The sequence below is a fragment of the Amblyomma americanum genome, chromosome 1 (assembly GCF_052857255.1).
Source record: "Amblyomma americanum isolate KBUSLIRL-KWMA chromosome 1, ASM5285725v1, whole genome shotgun sequence".
NCBI lineage: Eukaryota > Metazoa > Arthropoda > Arachnida > Ixodida > Ixodidae > Amblyomma > Amblyomma americanum.
The window spans coordinates 297,936,994-297,962,415 of record NC_135497.1 but is presented as its reverse complement, the minus strand read 5'-3'; the positions used below and the strand labels follow the sequence as shown (position 1 = coordinate 297,962,415).

General features: G+C 49.6%; 2 protein-coding genes and 1 pseudogene across 5 annotated transcripts in view; 2 read left to right on the top strand and 1 right to left on the bottom strand.

The window, feature by feature from the left end:
• Window positions 1-25,422, bottom strand: part of LOC144115266 (uncharacterized) — a 339,847-nt gene that overhangs the window by 112,712 nt on the left and 201,713 nt on the right. The window lies entirely within an intron of this gene.
• Window positions 1,829-19,005, top strand: LOC144098245 (uncharacterized). Its single transcript, XM_077630739.1, has 4 exons — window positions 1,829-2,554; window positions 4,232-4,303; window positions 10,586-11,541; window positions 18,899-19,005. Exons 1-4 carry the CDS (start codon window positions 2,524-2,526, stop codon window positions 18,956-18,958), a joined length of 1,119 nt encoding a protein of 372 aa, XP_077486865.1. The 5' UTR covers window positions 1,829-2,523; the 3' UTR covers window positions 18,959-19,005.
• On the top strand, window positions 14,948-16,121 carry LOC144098236 (uncharacterized; annotated as a pseudogene).

Below are 25,422 nucleotides of genomic sequence, written 5' to 3'. Positions count from 1 at the left end.
CGTCGACGTTGACGCTGTGCCGCTGCGGGAAGCTTCCCGCTAGTGTGAGCGCGCCTTAACGTGCTGTTAACCCCCTGTGAGATTGCACTCGCAACCCCGCTGCTAGATGCGCGGCTGCACCGGCAACGCTAGCGTTGCTTAGCGCGGTGCTCGTCACGTTGGTAGCCACGTGCTCCCCACGGCAGCCGTCGCATCGATCACACCTGGCGTTCCGCTTAACGCATCAGTGTCCATCGGCGTTTTATGGAGAACCCACTTTCACGCTGCCGTCACGGTCGGGTTACCCGCCACCACGGTCGGAGTACCGCGGCGGCAGCGTTTCGATTAAGGTGAAACGCAAAGGCGCCCGTGTGCTGTGCGATGTCAGTGCACGTTAAAGATCCCCACGTGGTCGAAATTATTCCGGAGCCCTCCACTACGGCACCTCTTGCTTTCTTCTTACATACCCTCAATTATCCCTTCTCTTACGGTGCAGTTCAGGTGTCCGCCTATATGTGAGACAGATACTGCGCAATTTCCTTTCCCCAAAAACCATTCCGAACAATTTCGACCACCTGGGTACAGTGGCTGGAATACTACCACTGTAACCTGGGGATCTTTAACCTGCTGTACTGACATCGCACAGCACACGGGCGTCTTTGCGTTTCGCCTCCATCGAAAAGCGGCCGCCGTGGTCGGGTTCGAACCTGGGAGCTCCGGATCAGTAACCGAGCGCCCTAACCACTGAGCCCCCGGCTACTGATCCGGAGTTTCCGGGTTCGAACCCGACCACGGCGGCCGCGATCAGATGGAGGCGAAACGCAAAGGCGCCCGTGTGCAGCGTGATGTCAGTGCACGTCAAAGATCCCCAGGTGGTCGACATTATTCCGGAGCCATCCACTACGGCACCTTTCTTCCTTCACCCCCTCCTTTATCCCTTCCTTTATGGCGCGGTTCAGGTTTCGGCCGAGATGTGAGGAAGATATTGCGCAATTTACTTTCCCCAAAAACCATTTTTTTTTCAGTTTTATGTGATGCCGGCACTCCCGCTTGGCCGAAGGTCAGTGTCAGAGGTCAAGGTCAAAGTCGAGATAGTTGGTTTAACAGCCGCTGGTGTAGCTGACGTCATGTGTCGAACCTGACTACCATCATCTATGCTCATGGTTTGACCTCTACCTACATTCAAGGTGAAACTTGCGGCCCCTGTGACCTCTAGCTACATTAAAGGTCAAACTTGCGGCCCCGCTCAGGCTCGAAAAGCTGGTGTAGTGAAGCTTTTCGCTTCAAAAAGCGCTCTTAAAGGGACAGCTTTACTACTATCCTCCGTAGCTTCTTCGCAGTGTGCGCGCGCGTTTGACCTTGAACCGAGGAGAAACCACGTGACAACTATGACGTCACTCAGTCGCCGCCGCCTCGCCGAAACCGAGCGTGCGTTCATTGGCGTTTTGAGGAAAGGAAGGGGGCATAACTGGCTTTCTGGGTCAGTGGACGCCTCAATCGCGCTTTGGGGTACGTGGCGGTGGTGAGAGAGATGTGGGCTGCGTGAATTAGCGCTGACAACGTTGTGGAAGACACGCGGCACTGCAGCGTTCAATGGCTGACCAACCAGTAGCGATCAACCATCAATTTAACTGCTATCAGCCAGGGTGGGCGCGCTTCCTATCTAGTGTGCGGAACGCACTCAACGTTACAAGCGCCACTGAGCCGCGATGTTTTAGCTCTCCCTTCGCGACGTGCGATCGTGTGCGTCTCGAATTCGCGTCAACCGTCTGGGAAATATTGCCGCAGCGCCTGATTTGAAAATGCGCGGCTATGTATGCGACAATTCGCCACAACTTAGTTAATAATGCGATATTTTCGACAGATTCCAAGTTTTTGGGATCCAAAAGACGCAGTCTCAAAATATCAAAATTTGGGGATGGTCCTGCTACCACTGGCTTTCAAATGAATTGCTTTACGCTAGTTAGATTTGTCCACAGTCGCGAAAACAGTTATCTTATTGGCTCATAGGCGGCGCAAGTTTAAGCTACTTTATACAATTGGTCGTTGGCGATGGACGGATTTTGAAATGTACTCTAGGAACTCGTGTACACACCGACGCATGCACACGCGCACACACGAACGCGCGCTCTTCTCGTGTCTACTTGGCAGTGGCAGAACGCGATGAAAGGAGGTGTCTTCCCCGGGGGGTTTGAGCCAATGGCGTTGCGACACGAGTAGGTCACGAGAACGCGACGCCACGCCACCAGTAGCGGACAGGAAGAGCGGCCATTTCAGGCTAAATCATTGTCGCCGCTTAGCTGGAGAGGTTTGAAAGCGGCGAGCGTCCGACTTGTTCGGATTCGTTCCATCTGGCGCAGGTTCCAGATCAGACTCTGTGGGTTCCGAGACGTTTCAGCGTCTGGCTCCCAGTCCATCCCGGCGCCTGGTAGCGACGACAAAGCCAGCGGCTGCGCGCAGCTGACATCAGCGTCCTCACATCGAGCGCGTTACCACCTCTGCTCGTCGTGGGCTAGGCAGCGTCACCGCTAAGGAGAACACAGGATGTCGAAGGATGGCGCGACTCGAGGCCGCAGTAAGTAGTTTCCGTTATTTTTTTTAATTTCCCGCGCGGTTTTCGTGATAGCTCACCAAGGGGGGGGTCCTCCGAGACGCAGGTTAAGAACGTGGTAATGCGTTCCAAATGTGTGGGCATGCCCTGGAACCGACAGCTAGGTTTGGTTTATGAGGTTTGGTTTAAAGTCCCAAAGCGACTCAGGTGACCCTCGCACTGCATGCGGTTCGTGATTTTTCGATACCAGGAACCACGGAGGCGAGAGGTTGAGAATTTTGCACTTCGGTACCCCGTTTTCACTTAGTCGCGGCAGCGAGTCAGTCAACTTGACCGCTTGTTTGGGCGGGTTTTCAGACTCGAGTGCAGCCAGCTAAACTGTGCAGTGCATACGTTGTGAGAGTTTCGCGTCACTGCTCTTTTGAAGTTTTCGCGGTGTCGGTGCTGTTATGTTTGATACACACTTTGAACGCCGTCCGCTGACGTGGCGACACTGGGGCGTTCCACCGGTGGAAGAGCCGCTCGTGGCTTGAGCTTTTGCTTGCGATTTGCAGTTATTGAAAGGAATTTTTTTCGTAGTGAGTAGAAGCGCCGACTTTGTCGTTATTGAGATTTACTTAAGCTTACTTTCGTGGGGAAATTGCTACTGCGGTAAGACGCGCCACACTTGGCATTTATTCGTGTCGGGCTATCATACTATGCTGGGTTAATGCTGTTCACACTATGGAGGTGAATTGAGCGAAAGTGCCTACAAGTCATTAGTATGCGCAATCTCAAATGTGGCGTACTGTTCGTAGAGGAAATTTCACCTTGTGTTGTTCCCTATAATTTCTCTCTACTCACTATGAGAATTTTTACTTTTGTGTTTGATTCGGCCTGTAGCGACTTTGGTGCATAAGAACTTGTGGCGCGAGGGAGCTTGTTCCTTTTTCTTTGAATGGACTGTTAACAGACTGCTAATCGTTGCGGTTATCATTTTCTTATTTTATATGCTGTCACTTATGGGGCATTATTTAACACGTGTGTGTTCACTTGATCACTAGCTTCCAATCTAGCCTAGCCCTTAACGCTGACCACACATGCTCACACCACTCAGACAGGTTCTATCACTTCAGGTCCTGGCCATATGGTGGAAGCCTATTAACACTGCACTGGGTATTGCTTCTGTAAGTTCCATGGTAGCATATTTAGTTTGGTACTTCAAAAATTCACGACTTGCCGCCTCTCTCAGATTGTAGTCCCATTACAGGGAAGACAAGTCAGTGGCAATTTCATTGTTCTATTTCGTGTACGCAACACAACATGCGAGCTGCAGATCCTGTAGCTGTTAATTTTGTGTGTGTGTGTGTGTTGTGGTAGGCACATGCCCACAGACGTGACTTGTAGCTGGTATGCCTGTCAAGACATACCGTGCCTTTTTAAGCAAAAGCGCTACTTGGTGCAAAACTATCTGATATTGTCTCCGGATGAATTTGAAATTACCTTGTGATGCAGTGGTGGTCCAGCCAATCTCAGATTTGGAGCAATTTTTGGAGCAGGAAAAAGACTGTTTTGTAGCAATTTAGGAGCAGCCACATTAGCATTTTGTAGCAGTTGTGTAGCACAAACGTTTTGGATCAGTTGGAGCAGGAGAAAAGCAAATGTATGACATTTGGTGCAGCTTATTACTACTCTGCACAACTGTTCACTATTTCTTTACAGCAAATGGACACAAGCAAGAGAGACTGACGCAGCGCAGCCATCTAGCTCGTGTGCCCACAGCAGGAAACCATGGTATGTTGCAAACAGACCATATTTGCCTATGTAAATAGCACTTTTACACTAATGAGAACAGTTTTATGCAATAAAACTTAATACAAAAGTGACTAGAAATGCTCAGATAGTGCCTACATGCACCATCTGAGCACGTCTTGTTTACACTGTAAAATAAGCATTAAAACATAAATAATGATTTTATCTATTTAAGCCACACATATTGCACAATGAAAATATGGAAAGTTCTTTCCGTCAGTGGCTTCTGCTACTTCTTTTTTTCAGCTCGTCAAGCTCGAGAAGTGCAGTAGCCAGGCTAGCATTCCCTTCAGCTAACAACTGTTGCCCACTTTGGACCTGCTCCATGCTGTTGTGAGCCAAGCCAGTAGAGATTGTCTCTTCTGCGTGTTTAAGTAATGCACGGCATGAGGCAACCTCCTCATTTAAGCCCTTTTCACTCGTTCCACTGTAATGGCATTGGGCTGGGTCTGTGTGGTTGCAGGCTTCGTCACCTCCGAATCTTGACTTTCCTTTTCAAGCCTAACTGCATAGCATGTCCTTGCCTTCTTTACGCATCGGACCAGCTTAGGTGACAGGAATACTTTGGTGGCATCCCCGTTGTACCTTTGCAAATACGTCTTAACCTGCCGTAGTCCATTCAGGCTATTAAGAGAGAAAGAGGCACGGCTCTCATGCAGACGCTTATTTATACTGAACCCTCTCTCGCAACCTGCATTACCATGCGGGAGAGACAGGAGGGCTTTCACGAGTTTTGCAAGCAGTGGGTACTTTTGCTCACCAGCAGCTGATTTCCGTTGATTCCCCATGAGCTGTCAATCCATTCAGGCACTGCAACTTCAGTGCTGTTAACTGGATCGGATTGAAGCATGTACCATTCGTCAATTAATGGACACACTTCATTCAGATGTAGCACTTGTGGCAGTTTTGAAGCAAGGTATTGCAGTGAGCGGGCTTCCGAGTCTACATCTGTGACGTGCAAGCCAAGAATGCTTGCATGTTGCAGCAGTTTGTTTTGAAGAGGTGTAGCTTTTGCAGCAAGTCTTATAAGCATGCTATGTAAAAAGCGTGGGCCCAAAGCCGCAAACGCTTTCTTTCAGGGATGTCCCAGGTCCGCATTGCATCATCTGTATCCATACCCACCTCGGGCTTTGTCTTCCACAGTGTGGAGTCTTGCAGGTTAAGGCTCTTCAGATCATCAACAGTCTTGCCCTGGTAGGCTTCACTGCATAAGAAGCGGCTAAGAACTCGCTGAACTAATAACAGCAATTCCACATGAAGAATGCGCAAAAGTGGTTCTTGTTTCTGAATCGGCTTCTGGAAGCCAGTGAATAGCTCAGCACAATTCTTCAGGAAAATTATCTTAGCATAGAGTGGTTTCTGCAAGAATGCCCCAGCCAGATTGTTATGAAGAATATGGGTGGCAGACCGCTGGCCAGTGTTGTTTGCTTTTTCAAAGTAGTCCTTAATGGCATCAAATTGCTCCTGAATACGGCACAGTGATTCTTGTAAAGTGAGCCACCTGTTCGACACATGTCGCAAAAACACATGCGAAGGAATACCTAGGACTTCCTGGCTTTCTCTGAATAGCTCTGAGCGGACAGCAGATTTGAATAGTAAACATTTCTTACCACTTCTACGCCATTTCTTACCACTTGAACGTCATATTAATTCTTGCGCAGCAAAAGCAACACGCCGTCACAAGACTATCAACCCTTCCAGTAGTACGCGACCTACATGAGCTGGCATTTCACTGTAGTCTGAAACTAATGTACCCTACACGCTAGCGGCAAACGCCGTAACGGAGAACCAGTCTGCAGTGCCGTAGACGTCTGCCGCGCGAGAGGTGTCCAAAGTTCGGCTGGCGCACCGCACAACCGACGGGCCAATCGACTACCGTAGAGTTACTGTACAAGTGAGCCTATAGAGTAACTCTAGACTACCGCGAATTTGCGCGCCTCCGCCGCCGGCAACGCGAACATCGGCTGCAGCTCCTTTCAAGCAAAATAAGTTCCGCTAGATAAAGCGATGCCTAAATTGTGCATTTTATGAAAAACAATATCCACTGTCAAACGTTAAACACGAACGAGAGCTCCGATACTTCTCGAGCTCAGCTGAGTACACGGCTACCGACCGCAGGCGACCCAACCTGTGCTCGCAATGCAGCAGATGGTGCCGCAGATATAAGCGTATTTTCTTCTTGGTATACAATTAATGCGATGAGCGACTATAAAAAAATATTGCGGCTAGTGAGCGTCGGTGATTAATTCCAAAGCGCCTAGTGACGATATCGGCTCAGTCAAGCGATCAGCAGCTACGAGCGAACAAGATCAGAAATGTTTTCGCTTGTAGATGCCGACCTGCCCGGTGCTAATCCCATGAAAGTGCCGCCGAATACATTGTTTTATAATACTACTCCTTCACGCTATATATGGTGCAGACTATGTCGTTTCATGATGTTTGCTTCGCTGTCGCTTTAGTACCAATGCGGTAGTATACGTTTGCACGATGCGATTCACCGACAACTTGTTTTGGCCGCTGCAATGTAATCACCGGCTCGTTTCAACTTTGCGATAACAGCTTCCGCGACAACAACGCAAGCGCCTAATGAAGAGACCATACTTACGTTTGCTCATTCCCCGAACTGTGTGTTGGAAATTTCCCGTTGCTCAACGCTGGACGAACGCGCGGGAAACTAATCGACAAGGGACAGGCCATAGCCTGACAAGCGTCTGATCGGCATGCCTGGGGCTGGTTGCCAGACCAAGACCAAATAGAAGCTATAAGCGTTCTACGGTTGTGTTAGCAAGGCAAAGGTGGCGCTTTGGCACACTTGGCGCAAGTTGCACTTCGTTAGGCGCAGCGAGGCGCAGACAAGTAGAATTGTAGCAATATGGTGCAAATGGCGCAGTTGGACCACCACTGTTTATGCCTACCATAGCATTATCATTACTATAGGCAACATATGGTGTTCTATGTCTACAAGGTTCACCATGACCACCCTGGTCCACCATGGTGGCATGGTCTCTGACCTTGATCTCGGGCCAACCCTAAAATTTGGCCCACCCACCCCCGAAATTTGACCTTGGCAGATATGGATCAAAATCGATGTCTAGCCATAACTGACCGCACCGAACACGATGGAGACCTCCAAATTTAGCCCGGGCCACCCCTAAAATTTGGCCCACCCACCCCCAAATTTTTCCTTGGCAGATTTGGACCAAAATCGATGTCTAGCCGTAACTGACCCGGGTTCGAACCCGACCGCGGCGGCTGTGTTTTTATGGAGGAAAAACTAAGGCGCCCGTGTGCTGTGCGATGTCAGTGCACGTTAAAAATCCCCAGGTGGTCGAAATTATTCCGGAGCCCTCCACTACGGCACCTCTTTCTTCTTTCACTCTCTCCTTTATCCCTTCCCTTACATGATATATGAGACAGATGCTGTGCCATTTCCTTTCCCCAAAAAACCAATTATTATTAACTGACCGCGCCGAACATGACAGCAACCTCTAAATTTGGCCCGGCCTACCCCTAAAATTTGACTGGCCGAGTTAGACCAAAATCGATGTCCAAACACAATTCATGGTGCCCGGTACGATGGCGACCACCAAATTTGTCCGGGCAACTGCCAAAATTTGACCTTGGAGATTTGGGAATACTTTCGCACTGTAATGGGCTTAACCAAGTTTAAACCGTGACAGTTTTTTTTCTTTTATGGTTAGCGTTTCATTTGATATGACATTTTGGATTTGCTGATGTCTGTTCTTTAGCCCCTGTTCATTTGTTTTGGTTGATTTATGCCTGTGACAAATTTGCTGAGGCAGGCATTCCGTCACCTCTTTATTTGCTTTTGGCTTTATTAGAGGGACTCTAAATTGAGGAAATGAGGCCTGCCTTCCCCTCCATAGGGCGCGAGGGTACTTACAGTCTCTGCCAAAAGTAACTAGGCTGCATGGTCTGCTTCTCGCTCGCATAGTAGAGCCTTTACAGCTTCTGTAAAGATCAAGTGGTCTTATACGGTGAGGACCAGGGCTGTCCTTACCTTACAGTGATTTAGAGCTTAGTAGATGAGATAATTAAGTTCTCAAATGTGCAACTAAGAAGCAAATCATGCACCCTGGTCACTTATTACAAACTATACATACGTGTAAACAGCAGGGCTGTAGAATAGCCTCACGGACGGTGTTCTCTGAGAATCCCAAAAGGACAAACTTTCAAGTTAAACTCGTTGATTCTTCTTGGTTATAATTAAGCTATTCTAATCGCAGCTTAGGAAGTCCCTTCCTTTGTCCACCCGCCGTGACGCCATAAGTGAAGGTGCGGAGCCACACGTGACCGCGCGGGCCACGATGTTTGGCAGGACTCCTAACCGTGGTCCGAGCGCTAACCACTCCAACCTTGCTTCATCTTACTTGCCCAAATTGTACCTCCGAGACGAGGACAACGAAGAAGCGCATACCACGAGCCGGTGGCATGACCGCGCGCGCTCGGCCCCGCACCCCTCCCTCCCTCGTCTGTGATGTCCCAGAGCGGGTTCAAAACTGGCTCGCTCCCCCATTGGCCAGGCCCGGCGGCTGCGCCCATCCGGGAGGCGCGAGGCACCTTAATTCCACCCGACTCGGTCCAGGAGCTCGTTCATCGGCCGGGTAGGTCGCTGTGGCATCGCTGCTCAGGTGACCTGTCCCCCCCCCCACCCACCCAACTGTCCAGGAGTCCCCCCTCGTCGCAAATCTGGGCTCCCACAAACGTTCCTTGTCCCCAATGGAGACCGCCCCGTTAGCGCAACCACTCCACTAGGCCCGTTAGCGCGGCCACTAGGCCGCGGAAGAGGTGAGCGCTTTCCTCGGCCCGCCGTAGCCTCTTTGATAGAGCGCAGCGCTCCGCCAGAGCCTATCGCGGAGGCGCTTTCCATGGCTCGCCGTGGCCTCCGTGATTGAGCACGGCGCGCCGCCCGAGCCTATCACGGAGGCGCTTTCCATGGCTCGCCGTGGCCTCCGTGATTGAGCACGGCGCGCCGCCCGAGCCTATCACGGAGGCCACGGGTCCGCCATCCGAATCGCTGGCTGTAGGGCTACCCCTCTGACTGGATGGCTTAGGATGACTTCACGTCCGCAGACGGTCACCGCGCCGCCCAGTCCGTTTGGTACGACGCGGCCGGCTCTGGGCGCAACGAAATCATGATGTCCCGCGCGCGATGGCTATTTTAGCCAGAGTGGCGATTCGCTTTGAACCGAAGCTGATTACGTCTTAGGTTTTCGCGATGCTGACGTTCTTCCGCGAGATTTCTTCAGCGGACATGAAAATTGCAGATGGCGCTTTTTTTTCGCAACTAATTTTAGGTCGGCTTGCGGGAACGCGCCAGGCCTAACCCCTAGGTTAGTGCTACCGGCCTGTCGCGCGACGCGTACGTGATTACATATTGCCTGAGGCGAGCGATCCTTGTTTGGTCGCGATGAAGCGACGAGCTTTGCCGTGCACTTTTTCATTTAAATTCGCGCCTTTGCCGCTGCTCCTGTGCGAGCCCGCTACAATGGGTGTAAAGGGAGTAACAAGTCTTGTTATTCGCGCTCGAATGTAGCCGAGGTAGCAGTCACTCCGACGCGTCGGATGGTGTAGACGTATATTGGGTTTTGATCCATAGGGTCTCGAATCCCCGAGTGAATAGGTTCACAATGGCCGTGCCAACTAGTCTTGTCTCCTTGCCATACATTAACCACTGCGCGGCGCGTCGCCGATGCTTCCGATCAGGCCCCTGCTACCTTGCTCTCAAAGCCATATTTCGTTCGACAGGCTTACCTAATGGATTAGCTTAACCTGTTTCAACAACTTTCCCCGATTTTTATTTGGTTTTCAGAAAAAAATTGAGCTGAACCCAAAGTGCGCTTTGACCGAATGCAAGATCTAGCGTATTTTCGATGTGTCTCCAAGCCCAAAGTGACAGAATTTGAAGACGCAGGCTCCTTTGTCACGCCATGCAAACCTAACAAGCCGAGCACCATGCCGGGGTATAGCTTGTGCCTATTTTGAGGAAACGGGTGGGTAACCGGCCACCAGCGGAAGTCGAACCCGCCACCTCCCAAATCCGAGGCGGGTGCTCTACAGAAGGCGAGATTTCACGGCTTCAGCGACGTAACATATGCATAGCCCATTCTTGCAGCTGCGCAATCGTGAATCGCCCGTTAGTGCTCGGAGCTGTTCGGTCATGCCATGTTAGCAAAAATGGTCACGCATTGGTAAACCTTGCCGATATCGGTGATACTAACTCCCTTCCCTTTGGTCCGGAAGGACCTTCCGGACGCTCGCAGGCCGCCCCATCGGCGCTCCCGTTGAATGGCACCGCCCAGAGGTCGTTCGCACAAGTGGTGCAGGAGCGCGTGGTCACAGCGGCCCCGCCCCAGCTTCGCTCCAGAACTGCCAACGTCACCACCCATGGCGAGGGCACCACCAGCAACGGGGCTCGCACTGTGGCGCCCACCAAAGGCTCGCCCACCAACTTGCCTTTGCCGACGGCCGCGCCCCCGCCCGTGCTTCGCTCCAGAACTGCCAACGTCACCACCCGCGGCGAGGGCACCACCAGCCACGGGGCTCGCACTGTGGCGCCCACCAAAGGCTCGCCCACCAACTTGCCTTCGCCGACGGCCGCGCCCCCGCCCAAGCTTCGCTCCAGAAGAACTGCCAACGTCACCACCCGCGGCGAGGGCACCATCAGCCACGGGGCTCGCACTGTGGCGCCCACCAAAGGCTCGCCCACCAACTTGCCTTCGCCGACGGCAGCGCCCCCGCCCCAGCTTCGCTCCAGAAGAACTGCCAACGTCACCACCCGCGGCGAGGGCACCACCAGCAACAGGGCTCGCACTGTGGCGCCCACCAAAGGCTCGCCCACCAACTTGCTTTCGCCGACGGCCGCGCCCCCGCCCAAGCGTCGCTCCAGAACTGCCAACGTCACCACCCGCGGCGAGGGCACCACCAGCAACGGGGCTCGCACTGTGGCGCCCACCAAAGGCTCGCCCACCAACTTGCCTTCGCCGACGGCCGCGCCCCCGCCCCAGCGTCGCTCCAGAAGAACTGCCAACGTCACCACCCGCGGCGAGGGCACCACCAGCAACAGGGCTCGCACTGTGGCGCCCACCAAAGGCTCGCCCACCAACTTGCCTGCGCCGACGGCCGCGCCCGTGGAGGCCGTGCAGGCCCGCAACGGTGTCGGCAACGCCAAGTTGCAGAATGACGAGCTCAAGATTCAGGTGAGTGGCGGCTGCTGCTGCCTGCCCCCACGGACGTGTCTGAACTCTGTGGATGGGTGTGGGCGGTAAAGCCCTCGTATCATCCAGTAGATAGTTTGCCAGAAGCGCGTACCGCTACCACGCAGTTCGCACTGAGTTCGCCAGATGGCGCCACGTTCCCGTTCACAGCGCTCCTGCCTTCCACGTCGGCATAAATCAGCGCATGCGCAGTGGCAGGGCACGTTCCGCGGCTCTTGATAGTTGCCGGACTGCAAGCCATGGCTTGGTTAGTGGCGTTTTTAGTGACCGTGCATGCACCGTACTGTATCGAGGTGGTCTCGGGTTACATAGATTGCGCCCAAGGCGCGTCTCAAAAAAATTTCAAGCACAGGCGTTTCGCTGCGCAGCAAGCGAAAGTGAATATTTGCTAGGAGCTACCGCTGCCTTTTCACGAGAGGGCCTTTCCCATGATGCTTTCCATTATACATTTTAAGACTAGGCTTCAGAATTTTCATGCGATGCTAACTCCACTAACGCCCCTCAGCGGACAAAGGTAGCGCGCAATCTCTTCTCTCCTGTTTGGCTGCTCCTCTTCCCTTGTCGCTCGTGGTTCCCCCTACGCGATGCTGGACCTGAGCCATAGCCTCCTCTATTTTTTCCGTGCCTGGTCAAAGACTGCTGAAGCGCCGTCTGACTCCGCCGTGTTCCTCCGCGGGGCGGCGCTGCCAGCCCTGGATGGACGGGCGTGTGCGTAGTTGCGGCCGGCTGCATGCAGGGGCTTCGGCGGCCGCGGAATAAACGTGGGCTTTGCCTACTTCGCAAAGGTCCAACTCGTCCTAAGCCACTACCAATTCATGGCTACAACAAAGAGGACCGCTCTTTTATATCTGGAAAATTAACGCCAGTTTATTGTGAGTCAGCAGCGCCGAGCGCCTCGACACCAAATTTTTTCTTGTGTTTTCTTCTTTCAAATTTTTGCAATGGTTCTCTCGAAGTCAACCTTGCTCATATGCCTCGTAGTAACAAGGAAAGGAGCGCGATCACAGAACACTCCCTGGCTGACTCTGAGGGAACATGCATTGTGCTCACTGCCCCGAGAAATCAACGCATAACAGCCAATGCCACTACAAAAATGCGAAACCGAAACCATCTCCCGAATCCTGAGAAAAGGGAGTCTCCAGGTTCGGCCAAATCTTTAAGCACTGCTGCGCTTGCTCACCGGGTGTTCCCCAAATCGGCCACGGCGAGAAATAGCCCAAGGCATTATCTGCAAAATTCCTTGCGTCGACGCAATTGCTACATCGGCGAAACCAAAAAATATATAAAAGAAAAATTCGGCAACACAAAAACGACGTAGGCAACTATGCAAGAAAGCGCAGTCCTCTAAGCGAACATTCCTAAGGCACACAATCAACTTCGACGAAACCAGCATACTCGGAGCTGGAACAAGTTAGCAAACACGCGTTTCCTGGAATCCTTCAAACGACCCCGAACAACATCAACAGCACAAAGGGAAACCTCCCCGCTGTATACGTGTATATTAACAGGGACTGCGCTCTGCATCTTCCCAGTGAACTTCACCATAGTCCTACAACGTGACTCGCAGCTTTAACCATGCTCCAGGGTATCCAGTGTTGCACAATTGCTCCTCAGGTTGCACCACGTGCCGCCAAGGGACAGAGCGGCTTAACCCAAGAAGGGGCGCTCTCTCTGCAACTCGCCCACAGTCACACGTACCTGACGAAGAAACCGTGTAGGTTAGTCTGTAACACCGTGGTTGGTGACTTTCTTAGTTGGCATTTTTTCAACCTAAATTAATATGTGCTATGGCTTATTGCTGTGTGCCGGGATGTAAGCCTGGCGCAAAGCAGAAGACCGAAGATATTTCCTTCCACGAGATTCCAAGTGGCAACGAACTAAGAGCACAGCGGTTAAAAGTTATTTCTAGAAAGAACTGGGTGCCGAATACCACATCTCGTTATTCAGTCGTCTGCAGCAAGCATTTCCTTTCAAGCGACTACAAGGAAGGATGCAAAACCCGGAAGCTGAAAAGAGGTGCGACTCCAAGCATTTTTCTGGACTATCCGCAATATATGCAGCCACCTGCGAAGAGACCGCGCAGCGATATGCTGCTGTGTGAAAATGGGAAGGTGTCCATTCCGTGCCCCCAAGCCCTGATTCGTGCTGCTTCCAAGCAGACAGATGCAAGGTGCCTTTGTCGCAACGCCGACGTCGTCGGTCAGTCTCCACCACCAACTACGTTGTCTCCTGCACTTGAAAGCTCTGCAAACATGGATGACCCAATCAGTAACAATGAGCATGTGGTCGAGCCGGAAGCCTCAACTCCGAGCACTGCAAAAAAGTAGGTGACACAGGCTCACATCCGCAGTTCTATTTCTGTTGTCGAACGCCAGAAGTGGCGACGAAAAGAGCGGGACTTGAAAACCCGAATAGAGCGACTGAAGCAAAAAGTGGACAAGTGCAAAGAAGAACTAAGGCAACTGAAAGAGGACTGTCATCTTGCTGCTTTTGCTGGCGTCGTCAAAGCAGCGAGTGAAAAGCACTTAGGTGCAAGCCTTCTGGTCGACCAAGTCAAAAACTTTTCAAAAATCATGCCAACCTGGTCCGAGCTTGTTGTGCGTCATTGCATAATTTTAAGGAACCTGTCAACCTGTCAACACGGGCATATGAGCACGTCCGCAAAGAAAGACTCCTAAAACTGGCATGCAGCTCTACTTAGCAAAGATTCCTCGGAGCCAATTCAGGCGAGGTAGGCTTCACATCCCTTGTTAAGCAACGCCTTGAGGTGGAGGTAACGGGCTTAAAAGCCGAGCAGGCCAAGGTGTGCTCGTTAGTAGTTTATGAGATGCGAATTCAGCAGGGGCTTCAATATAACAAGCAGAGAGATTCATTTGTGGGGGAAGCAGACCTGGGGAAGAGCACGGAAGACAGAGCCAGTAGTGATACTGTTTTAGCCAACTGACTTCAGTGTTTTGTGCTAGTAGGGCTTTCAGTGTGCATCCAGGTACCTGTGGGGTATTTCTTCACGAGAAACTGCACTTGCCAGTACCTGTTTTCCCTTATAAAGTACGTCCTAAAAGAAGTGGAAAGAATTTGCTTTAAGATTGTACGGATTGTGGCCGATAATCACAAAATCAACGTTCTTGCTTTTCAACTGCTGTGTAATGGAAATTTAACGCACTGCATACAGTACCTTCAAGATCTGACACGAAAGTTGTTTCTTGCGGTCGAGCAATGTCACATAATTAAGAACGTGAGATCCCAACTCCTTGCCCGTGACCTCGGTAAGGACGGCGAGGTTTCCTCCTCCCACCTCAAAGACCTCTACAAGATGCAACAAGGGAGCATCGTGAAACCTGTTTGTTTTTTAATGCGTAAGCATATCTTTCCGTCAAACATTGAGAAAATGAATGTTTCAAGGGCTGTCCAGGTCCTCTCACCTCCGGTCACTGCTGCGCTCAAACTCATCGAGGAACAAGCAGGACACACGTGTGACATGAGCTTTGCAGCTGTGGGTCCAACTGTCATATTTATGGGTACGATGCACCGCTGGTTTCTTTCTAATGGATGTGAGCAATTGCGTGCAGCACATTCATAAAGAAAATGCCAGACAGCAGACAATATGACTCTGTCTATGATGGGCGCCTGAGTTGGCTGACAACGTCCTTCTTAAGCTTTCTTCAAGACATGCGGCGTAACTGCCAAGCGAAACGGTTCCTAAGCAAGGAAACGTATCAAGCACTTGTGATGACAACAAAATCAAACGTGGAATGCGTCAAGTACCTCATTGCTAATGAAGGGTTCAAGTTTGTTTTGACCAGAAAGTTTTCTTCGGACCCCATAGAGTCATTTTTTGGCTGGTTAAGGCGGTCTGCTGGAAGCAATGATCAGACAGACGCTAGAGCGGTACTCGCTGGCGTAGAGAAGGCCTTGAAAACTGGCTTAGTGTCTGCTTGCCAAGATCGCAATGTAATAGAAACGTAAAGGCAAGCACTTGGAGCCCTGAGCAGTACACACAAACCTGCAGTCACACAGCGCGTGGACGACTTCCCACCGGAGGCGAAAAGTCTCCTCGAAGACCTTCTGAGGACACAGAAAACGTTGCTGCCAGCGCCGGACACTGCAGCATTTGCAATGTTAGAAGGTTATTTGGCTCGCGTTGTTCAAGAAAAAAATTGATTGCAGGAACTGCAATGCTCTTCTCACATGACCAGCCTCATCTACGCCCAGTGACAGTTTGATCCGTCATCAGGACAAAGGAGGTCTCCTTTATCCTTCAACGCAGTTTGTGTATGTTCTGTACGCCCTCAAGAACTACGTCGAGGTGTTGCTGAACAAAAGAAGGTTCTTATCAAAACCCCTGCAAGCTGCCGTCAACAATGCAGTTGATGCTCTTGCAGAACATGTAGCACTGAAATGTGAGCTTGCTTGCAATGACCATCACAGCCAGCTTCTGAAACTCATCTGCACAAAGTTTTTCGGCCTGTTTTACGAACTATGCGTTATCAGTGACTGACAGGAACAACGTAGTAAAGCCGCTCACATCAAAGCCTCTATCTAGAAAGATGTTAAAGTTGTGAAAACTTTTTTGCGCATGTATGTTCTATTCTAATTACGACAGTAAAAATTTTTTCATTCACTCATCGCTCGCAAAAATGCTTCCTTAATGTTTCTGCTTATATATTGGATCAGATACAACTTGTGCTGAGAATGCGTGTTTTGTACAAAGAAGCACGCTAATAATTACCGTCGATAAAGGAGAAAACTGAGGAATTCTCGGTACTGCAGCAACGTTCGATATTTATGCCCGGTCGCCGCTTTTATAATTTCCTCAATGAGCAGCTGTTATTAAATTACATGTGCACATGGCTTAACAAAAACAACTTAGCAGTTTAACGATCCTTGCCCGCATATCATTCTTACTAAAATGAGAGGAGTATACACAGTAGCAGAATTGCGCGCCGCGTTTTACGCTGCTTGCTATTCCTGCCGCGTCGTCTGCTGCATCCAGGGCTGCGCGCGCCACTCGTTGGCAGCTTCGCGTACTAGCGCGAACGGCGCTTACCAATGGCGTTCCCCACGGTTGAGCAGGCATGAAAAAAATAGAGGAGGCTATGCCTGAACACTCTCCGTAATGATCACACTACGTATGACATCAGTGCTTGCATGGTTGGTTGGTTTTTTGGGGAAAGGAAATGGCGCTGTATCTGTCTCATATATCGTTGGACACCTGAACCGCGCCGTAAGGGAAGGGATAAAGGGGGAGTGAAAGAAGAAAGGAAGAAGAGGTGCCGTAGTGGAGGGCTCCGGAATAATTTCGACCACCTGGGGATCTTTAACGTGCACTGACATCGCACAGCACACGGGCGCCTTAGCGTTTTTCCTCCCGCTCGTGTTTTTTGGCACCGCGGGTGAAGAGGGAGGAAGAAAGCGCGTGAAAGCACGGGACGGCATCCGACCAATGGGAGGGCCTGATGTCGAAAGTATGGGCAGTATAGGAGGTGAGCGGCATCCTTCAGAAGTTAATGGTGGAAATTATTTCGGAGACCTTCACTACGGCGCCCCTTTCCCTTTTGTTCCTTCCTCTCTTCCTTTACGGCGCGGTTTCGGTGTCCAGCGATATATGTGATTCAGCAAGGTGGTTCATCGTAGCGTGAAGATTGGTTGTGCAAAAACGACATTCACATGAAAGAAGACTGGACAAGCGCAGTCCTTGTCTTCTTTCATGTGAATGTTACCTTTGCGCAACCCATCATTACGCAACATAGAGACAATTACTGTGCCATTTTCTTTCCTCAAAACAACAATTTTCAATTCTTTATTTTCAGTTCATTGAGGGGATTCAGATTACGTGTTTGCATTGCTTGCTCAGGTACTCTCGACGTAGCCTATGCAGCTACTTGGCGCACGCCAGTTGATGGCTTCAACGAAGCACGGAAACTGGCATATGGTTATGTAAAAGCACAACAGGCTCGCTTACTGTACTCACCGAAATTTTCATTGCGTATTTTTGCTTGCGAATGATGCTTACGCCATTATGAAACAAGAAAATCCTTTTTGTGAATGTGGCGTCCATATTTTTTTATGCAGGAAACTTAAAATTTCGCCACAAACACGTCCCTTTCCACCCTTGCTTGTTGTTAGGAGAGAATACAGTAGGAGACCTGTCACAAGTAGTTAGTGAGATTCGTAAAAGAAGGAAATGTCGCCAGGAAATAGATTTTTTAAAAGAACCAGTTGTCCAACAGCGCAACAGTGAGATCTTGCCAACCCTGTGCATGACAACCTCAGCTGCTTATGCACCATAAAACCAAACACACACATACAATTAGTTCAAATAAATCACCACATGAAATTCGCCTACGCTCAGCGCCTTATTTATAACTGAATTCACTCCATGCAGTTTCAGTTTCGCTTTCAGCAGTCGAAAGACTGTTGTGATGTCACAAGTGAGCACCAGATCTTGTGAAGCATACAAAAACTAATATATAGCTCATTGTTCATTTGCTGCCATCCTGACTTTGCAACAGTTCAGTGTAAGAATTTCAATCACTTGAAACAACAAAGCTGAGTTCACATTGCAGTTTTTGTATACCAGATCAAAAGCACATTGCCAAAAATTTGGTGCCCACTTCTTCAAAGAATGCTTGGTCCTCTCGCTGGCCTCTGTTACAGCACTGCGACTGACGCTGCAAACTTCAGGTTGCCTACAGCTATCATTTCACCCCACAGGAGCCTCTGAAATTTGAATTTTTCGCGTTTCTCTCGAAATTCGCTACAATGCTTGCGTGGGCGCATCATAGAAGCATGAAACACTCGCGGAAGAGGTGAGGGCCTGCCTCTTGCACTTAGCGAAAGCTCGTGAAAATAACGTGATAACGTTAAAGGCTCCCTTTTTCCAGAAAATCTGGTATTTGCGTTGTCAGCGTCATGAGCGAAAAATGACGGGCATGGCTCTGGCAGGTGGTCTCCAGAGAGCAACCTTTTGGAGGCTGGTGGGCCAGCTATAGGTGACGTTAACGGTTACGCTATCGCGTCAAACCCTTAAAACGGATCTTGTGTTTCCTCCAATTTTTCTTAGCAATGAATGCATGAAATCCGCGAGTATTTAAACTTGCAAAAACTGGCCCCGGGGTAATTTGATCATGTACAGATCAGAAGAATGTCTTTCGAAATGTCTTTCGATGTAATTGTGTGCAGCCTTTGTGATCATGCGTCTTATGTTATTCGTGTGTTCGCTCTAAAATTTTTTCACCGCTTTACTTGATGCTCCCGGCGCGGGAAGCTGTTTTGTCAGCATGCAAGCTGGCAATTTGAATCGGTGGCATAACTCGTATGCTTCCACGTTTTGTTTCAGGTCTTCAGCAGCAGGGCAGACTGGTCGCACTCATTTTCCTTTTTTGTGTGTGTGCAGTGACATCGAAGGGTGCTTGATGCATCTTGTTTTTGTTCGAACTTTGAAATAAAGTGGCTTGTGCTTGCGGCATCACTGCGTTGCTTTGTTCACAACTGGCCGACAGTAAATGAAATGACTCCAGTTCCAGTGAGCAATAGGGGCAGGGATTAACTGTAAGTAAATAAAGGAGTAATTATTCAGCATCCTCTGTAGCCATATGACTGCTCTTGCGTAGATGCTAATAGGCGAAGTGCCTAGACAGTTACTGCGCGATTTCCGTTCCTAAAACCAAACCAACCTTACTACACCGTTAATACAAACTCCGTTCTCTCCCCCCCCCCCCACCTTCCCTGCTGTCCTGCTAGCAGTCCTGGTTAGCTCTGATCCCCGGAGCTTTCTTCATAAACAGCGGGATTCCATGGTTTCATTACTTCCCTTTTAGCCGTATGGCTGCGCTTGGGTGGATACTAATGTCAAATTAAACCCTCAAAACCTTACTCCACCTTTGGAAATTGGGCCTGTAACTATATATGTACAACCTCTGTCAAGACAATAGCTTTTCAGCAGTTTACAAAGGTCTGTTGTAGCAAGAGTCCACACGTTATGTGCTGCTCCCGCTTGCTCCAGGTAAGTGATCTACGTGCAAAATATATTCGTTCTTGTGTCCTGGTTCTTTTCCCATTTTGGCTATGGGATTGCGATCCAAATTATCCTGTGGTCACTACAAAGATCGATCTCGGTGTGTAGCTACGTGATACCCGTCATGCTTTTGCCGCGAGTGAGGACAGGGCAGGTGTCACCCTGCACACTGCTACCTATTCTCGTGGGTGACGTGGAGTCTGTGAAAAGCTCCATGCCGAGGAAATTTATAAGATCTGCCTCCCTCCCTTTGGGCGAGTCCTGCCGATAGCCCCAATCCCTGTGTCGGACGTTGAAATCCCCTACCACCAGTAGTGCGTTACTGCCAGCAAGATCGTATGTTAGCTTAATGGCGTCAGGAAAGCTATAGGGCCCCACCCTTTTTTCTTAGGGGGGGGGGGGGGGGGGGGCTGCTTAGACGTTTACAATGCACAGGCTCTTTTTGAAATTTATTTCCTTAGGAAGGATTTTAACGAGGTTTGCGTGCTCGGGTGAGACTTCTGCTGGGTACGTTACGTCCGATATGTGCCCTTGAAAGGGGTAGAAACCTCTGGATGCCGGGCATCGATCCGACCTCCTGTAGGCAGATAACATAGGGTTTAACTAGAGTGTTTTGTATGTGGCATTTCAAGTGGCTAGCTTTGAGCCGGAGGCTTCTTGCAATTCCAGTGCCAAACTTATAATTGTTCCTGTTGCTGTGATTTGTTAGAGGTCACAGTTATGACTGAAGGTCGATTCGCGATCGCTATTAGCCGCGTCTGTGGCGTGGCGCTTCTGGTGTTGTTCTGCGAGGGGTGCGGCGCCCCTTTTGCGGTCTGAACCCCGCATTTCGCGGGAAGGCCTCTTGTCCGCTGACTTCATTTCTGTTCTTATGACCTCTCCGACTGTGTTCTAAATGTCTGGAGCCTGCAAGAGCTGCTCTGGCATTTTAGTGGCGGGTCCGGGAACGGTACCATCGTCCGTGGGACCGGGGGCAGGACAACACGTCACCGCCTTGGGCCTTTCCTGGAGCCTGGCATTTTCGGTTTCTACCTGTTCTTTCTGTTCGAGCTTTTCCGTGAGCTCATTTACCTTCTCGGCTAGCTGTCTGATGGTGTTTCTGCGGTCGTTATCTGAGCACGGTGGTTGCACTTCACAGGGTTCTAAATCACTTTGTGGAGTCACGGCTGGGCGGCTTACTTTTTTTATTATTCGAGAAGTGTGCCATGAGGCATAAGTTGAGAAAGGGGAAGTGAAATGCAGGAGATAGAAAGTTAAAAGGAATGAAGTCCAGTTTCGCTGAGGTAGTCGCAGAGGTTGCCGGTGTGGTGGTTGTCCATAGTCCACTTCTCATTATCACACTCGCGGTCCCACCGAAGGCGCACCTCTTCGAGGAGCCGTTTTCTAACAGGAGCCGTTGCTGGGCACGTCGACAAGTGTCTCAGCAACACGTGCTGGCAGATCTTTTCCTGCCACTTCGATGCGGTGGTCTTCCTTTTAAGGCGATAGCCTTTAATGGTTCATATACTCGCGTCCGTCCATTACATTTTTGGTCACGTGACATCGCGATGCCACGCGATCTCTCTGCCACGCTCGCGCGAGCTGCTCTTCTCCTCTGTCGTGAAATCATTTCAAGCGCGGCAAATTCAAATCAGTGCAATGAGTCGCAAACGGCTTTCGCCTTCTCGCAGTTCAGAGATATCTAAGTGCCTCCAATGCTTTCTTCCGTTTAGCTTTGGAGGCTGCTAGTTCGAAATCTCCGTCCACCAGGGCGGTTAAAGAGGCCCAAACCCTCGCATGCGCAGTTAGCGGCTGCTGTTTCGGGGAGGGTAGTTTCGCTTTGACTCCTACGAGGGCTTGCTGCTTTTTATGACCCCAATAATGCATAAATTCTTTCGTTTCTTCGTTGAAGGGGGGAAGGGGGGATATGGTCGACTTGACAAAACGTGCAAACGTGTTGAAGGCAAGCGTTCTCGTAACGATAGCACGGGAGTGCGCTTTTCAAAACAGCCGGCAAAGAAGGTAACGCGTAGGACTAAAAGCTCAATAACCAGAAACTTGTGAGAAACTTGTGCGTCGAAAACTCCGTCTACTGCGCAACTGAAAACGCCCATTGCACCTGCGCATTTGTTCTCAGTCCGCACAGGAGGCATTCTGTGAACGTCTGGCTTGGAGAGCCATTAAGGTGGTCACCCTTGTGCCAAATGTTTTGTCGAACAAAACGCGTAGTCCAGGGGACAACGCCGGAAAATGAAGGGATGCTTGAAAATCCTTGGGAGATGTCTTTACCGCGTAGTATATGATACCCTATGAGGTGCATCAATGTTTCGCATGCGAGATTCGTGTTCTCGGTGTTCGTAATTTCGTCGCTTCGCCGCTTTCGCACGTTTCGCATGTTCGCGCAGTTTTGCTCCTAATTTGCATTTTCCAGCCAACGCTGCCCGGTGGGAGCGACAACCACTGCTGTGTGCCGTGATGCCATAACAATGGACGCCCAAGAAGCCCGAAACGAGATTAATGGTGTGCCAGATGACGACGCCAAATATATCAGTTTCTCTTTTTGTTTATACGGAGAAAACTAAAAATTAGTTTCACAACGCATCTGGCGTCTTTTTTTTTTTTCTGGAATGGCACCGTTGGAAAAAGGCTGCGGCGGATGGCTGGTAAAGACGACTTGCAACCTAATTTTACAACACCAAAAATAGTTTTCACTGCTAAATAATAGATCACATAAAAAGAAAAAAAACGCTATTAGGACGCCGATCACAGCTGAGGGGGTAGCACGTGCTAGCATTCGAACGATTCAAACAGCGCGCGCTTAACACCGAAACCTGGAGTAGCCCCCCCCCCCCCCCCTAGTATCCCCTGAAACCGGTTGGTACGCTACAATAAATTGTGCCACTGGCCCACTGTCACGGAAAACAAAATTAAAACTGGTTTTTGGGGAAGGAAATGGCGCAGTATCTGTCTTGCATCTCGGCGGACACCTGAACCGCGCGCTGTAAGGGAAAAAGGATAAAGGAGGGACTGAGAGAAGGAAGGAAGGAAGCTGCCGTAGTGGAGGGTTCCAGAATCATTTCGACGACCTGGGGATCTTTAGCGTGCACTGGCATCGCACAGCTCACGGGCGCCTTTGCGTTTCGCCTCCATCGAAACGCGGCCGCCGCAGTCGGGTGAGAACCCGGGTACTCCGGATCAGTAGCCGAGCGTCCTAACCACGCGGCGGGCCTGTCATGGAGGAAAGAAATAACTTTCGAGATGCCGTTATTCGTCGCATTTTTTTTTTTTTGAAGCCAGACGCACCAGACGTGACGGCTCCCCTCGCTATCCTCCGTTTCACGCATACAGGCAACGCTACGGAAGCTGCGGAAATAGTGCGTCCGCGAAGCCGTATTACTCTGCCACATATCATTCGCTTTTTTCGAGGCCTCGGTGAGTGTTTGGACGAAAACCGCGGTCCAAGCTGTCGAGGCGATCAGTGGTCTGGCCCCCTGGCTACAATTTTCACCGAGTGTGGCGTACTTTTTAGGCGCGGATGGTGTAAGAGCGATTGCCCTACCAGCCGCGTACACGTAATTTTTGCTTCTCCGAGTCTCGGTAAGTCGCACGACGAAAATGTGACAAGAAGTAAAATGGGGTCCAGGAAACTGCCAGTCACGGGACCAAAAAGTCGTGGCACTAGCGATTTGTCGCAATGAAATATGCCTGTGTTCACTGTGCTTGTACGGCGAACTATGCATTTCTTGGGCGCCGTCTCAGCGCGCATGCGCAGCTGCGCCATCGGCCAAAAATTCCCAGCAGTCCTCAGGAAAACACTCGACTTCGGGCACGTTTCCTTTTTTCACGCGGCGCGGACAGGAAGGGCCGCTTTTTATGCCAGAGTGCACGAGAGTTCGTTCCAGCCATGCTCTAACTATAAGCGAATTGTAGTCCTATGCTGCAGTTCTTTGAACTAGAATGGAACCGCGCAGACGAAAAGAGGGACATGGAAATAAAACAGACACGGCAGGGCGCGGATTATTGCTTCCTGTGCGTCCCACTTTTCGTCTGCGTGGTTCCGTTGTGCATTCTAGTTCGAACAACTAACTATCCCACCTTTCACCGTAGACAGATTTGAAGTACAGCTGATACCGGTGGGAAACACTTTTTTTTCTCCTTTGAACGCCACATCCAAGATTCGCTGTTGCTTAGCTGCATTTCATACAATGCTGACGGATAACGCATTACTGTTTCTTATTATGATTCTGTTATTCCAATCAGATTATTTTGCTGGCGCTAATCCCGGCCAGCTAAAGTGGGGTGTGCAAAACACGCACTGTTACCGCGATCAGGTCACGCGAGGAAATGCTCTGGCTTTATGTTAATTAAAATGACGAAATTCCTGTTAACTAAATAATAATAATAATTGATTATTTTCTCTAACTGCTCACAAAGCGTACATCCCCGCACCGCTTAAGCACTGTTCTGCTTGTCTGCGGCGCCGGCAGCCTGCGGAATACACATGATTTCGTGGTACCTTTCGCGGAACGAAATCACTGGCTTGACATTATTCTTATTGAGGCCCATTGTAAAACAGGCGTGACATGTTACCATCTATGGAAAGGGGATTTTCGTGAGTAAAGAACAAGGTCCATTTAAAGTACATTGTAACACAGGCGCGACGTGTTACCATCGCTATTCTATGGACAGATGGAATTTTGTGAGTAACGAACAGGGTAAACATACACAGATACACTTTAGCTCCTCTACAGACACGGGAAAATTCCATAAAGAAACAAAGTAAAAAGGCCAATATATATTGTTACACCTCTAGAGACCTGAATAAAAAAAATTGAAATAGTAAATGCGCAAACATACAACGTACATTTAATGATAAAGCATTTAATGATAAAGTGCAAAACTTTTCATAGATTTTTAAGGAAAACATCCTTTAGCAATCATTTCACCTTTTTTATTATGTATGGTTGATATCGACATCTGATACTTTGTTCAATATTGCAGGCACATAGTAAGCTCCACACCATTTGCCATACTTGTTATAAATTCTGGGGACGCTGAATCGTTCTATGTTTCTTAAGGTGAACTTGCTTCTGGCTTCTCTGACTTAAACATATTATCGTAATAGAACCTGGCATAGATGGTATAGTTCTGGAATTCTTCAATTGGCAGGAGGCCTGCTGCCCTATATAGGTCTTTATATTTACCCTCTAATAGCACAACATACAAGACATTTTGGACACATTTATAAATTATACAGTTAATTTTCTTTTTTACTGTTTCTGAGCAAAAGCCGTACAGCGTAATATCATACCGTAACTGTGATTCCCTTAAGGACTGGTATAATATTCTTCTTATGTTGACAGCTGTGCAGCTTTTTATATGATACATCTGCGCTGCAACAGTTACGTAGCTTTTTACAAATAAGATTCACATGGTTACACCACGATAAAATAGGATTAAATTCAATGCCTAAGTACCAGACATAACTGCTATATTCTAGTGTGACACATCATTTTTCAGCATATAGAAATATTGGCCTTAGCACATTCAGTTTTTTGTAGGGATTATGAAAACACATGAGCTTTGTTTTTGAGCTATTTGGAAAAATGTAATTATCCTTGTACCAGTTCACTTCATAAATTTATGAACATCCGATTGAAGAGCGAATGGAGCTTTTTCCAAACTGGATTGTGCCATTACCAGTGCGGTGTCATCAGCAAACTGGTATAGCATGCAGTTCAAATTTAGGAATCCGAGGTCATTCACGTATAATACCCCTGTCACACGGGACGTTGAATGTCATTCGCAGCGAATGACATTCACAACGAATGTCATTGCCTGCTGGCGTTCCCGTTCTACACGGGTAC

Excerpts from the sequence above, each read along its gene's own strand:
- LOC144098245 (XM_077630739.1), top strand. The coding sequence starts at position 2,524 with ATGTCGAAGGATGGCGCGACTCGAGGCCGCA. Across the intron at positions 2,555-4,231 it reads TGGCGCGACTCGAGGCCGCA|CAAATGGACACAAGCAAGAG; the intron begins GTAAGTAGTTTC and ends ATTTCTTTACAG. Across the intron at positions 4,304-10,585 it reads GCCCACAGCAGGAAACCATG|GACCTTCCGGACGCTCGCAG; the intron begins GTATGTTGCAAA and ends TTGGTCCGGAAG.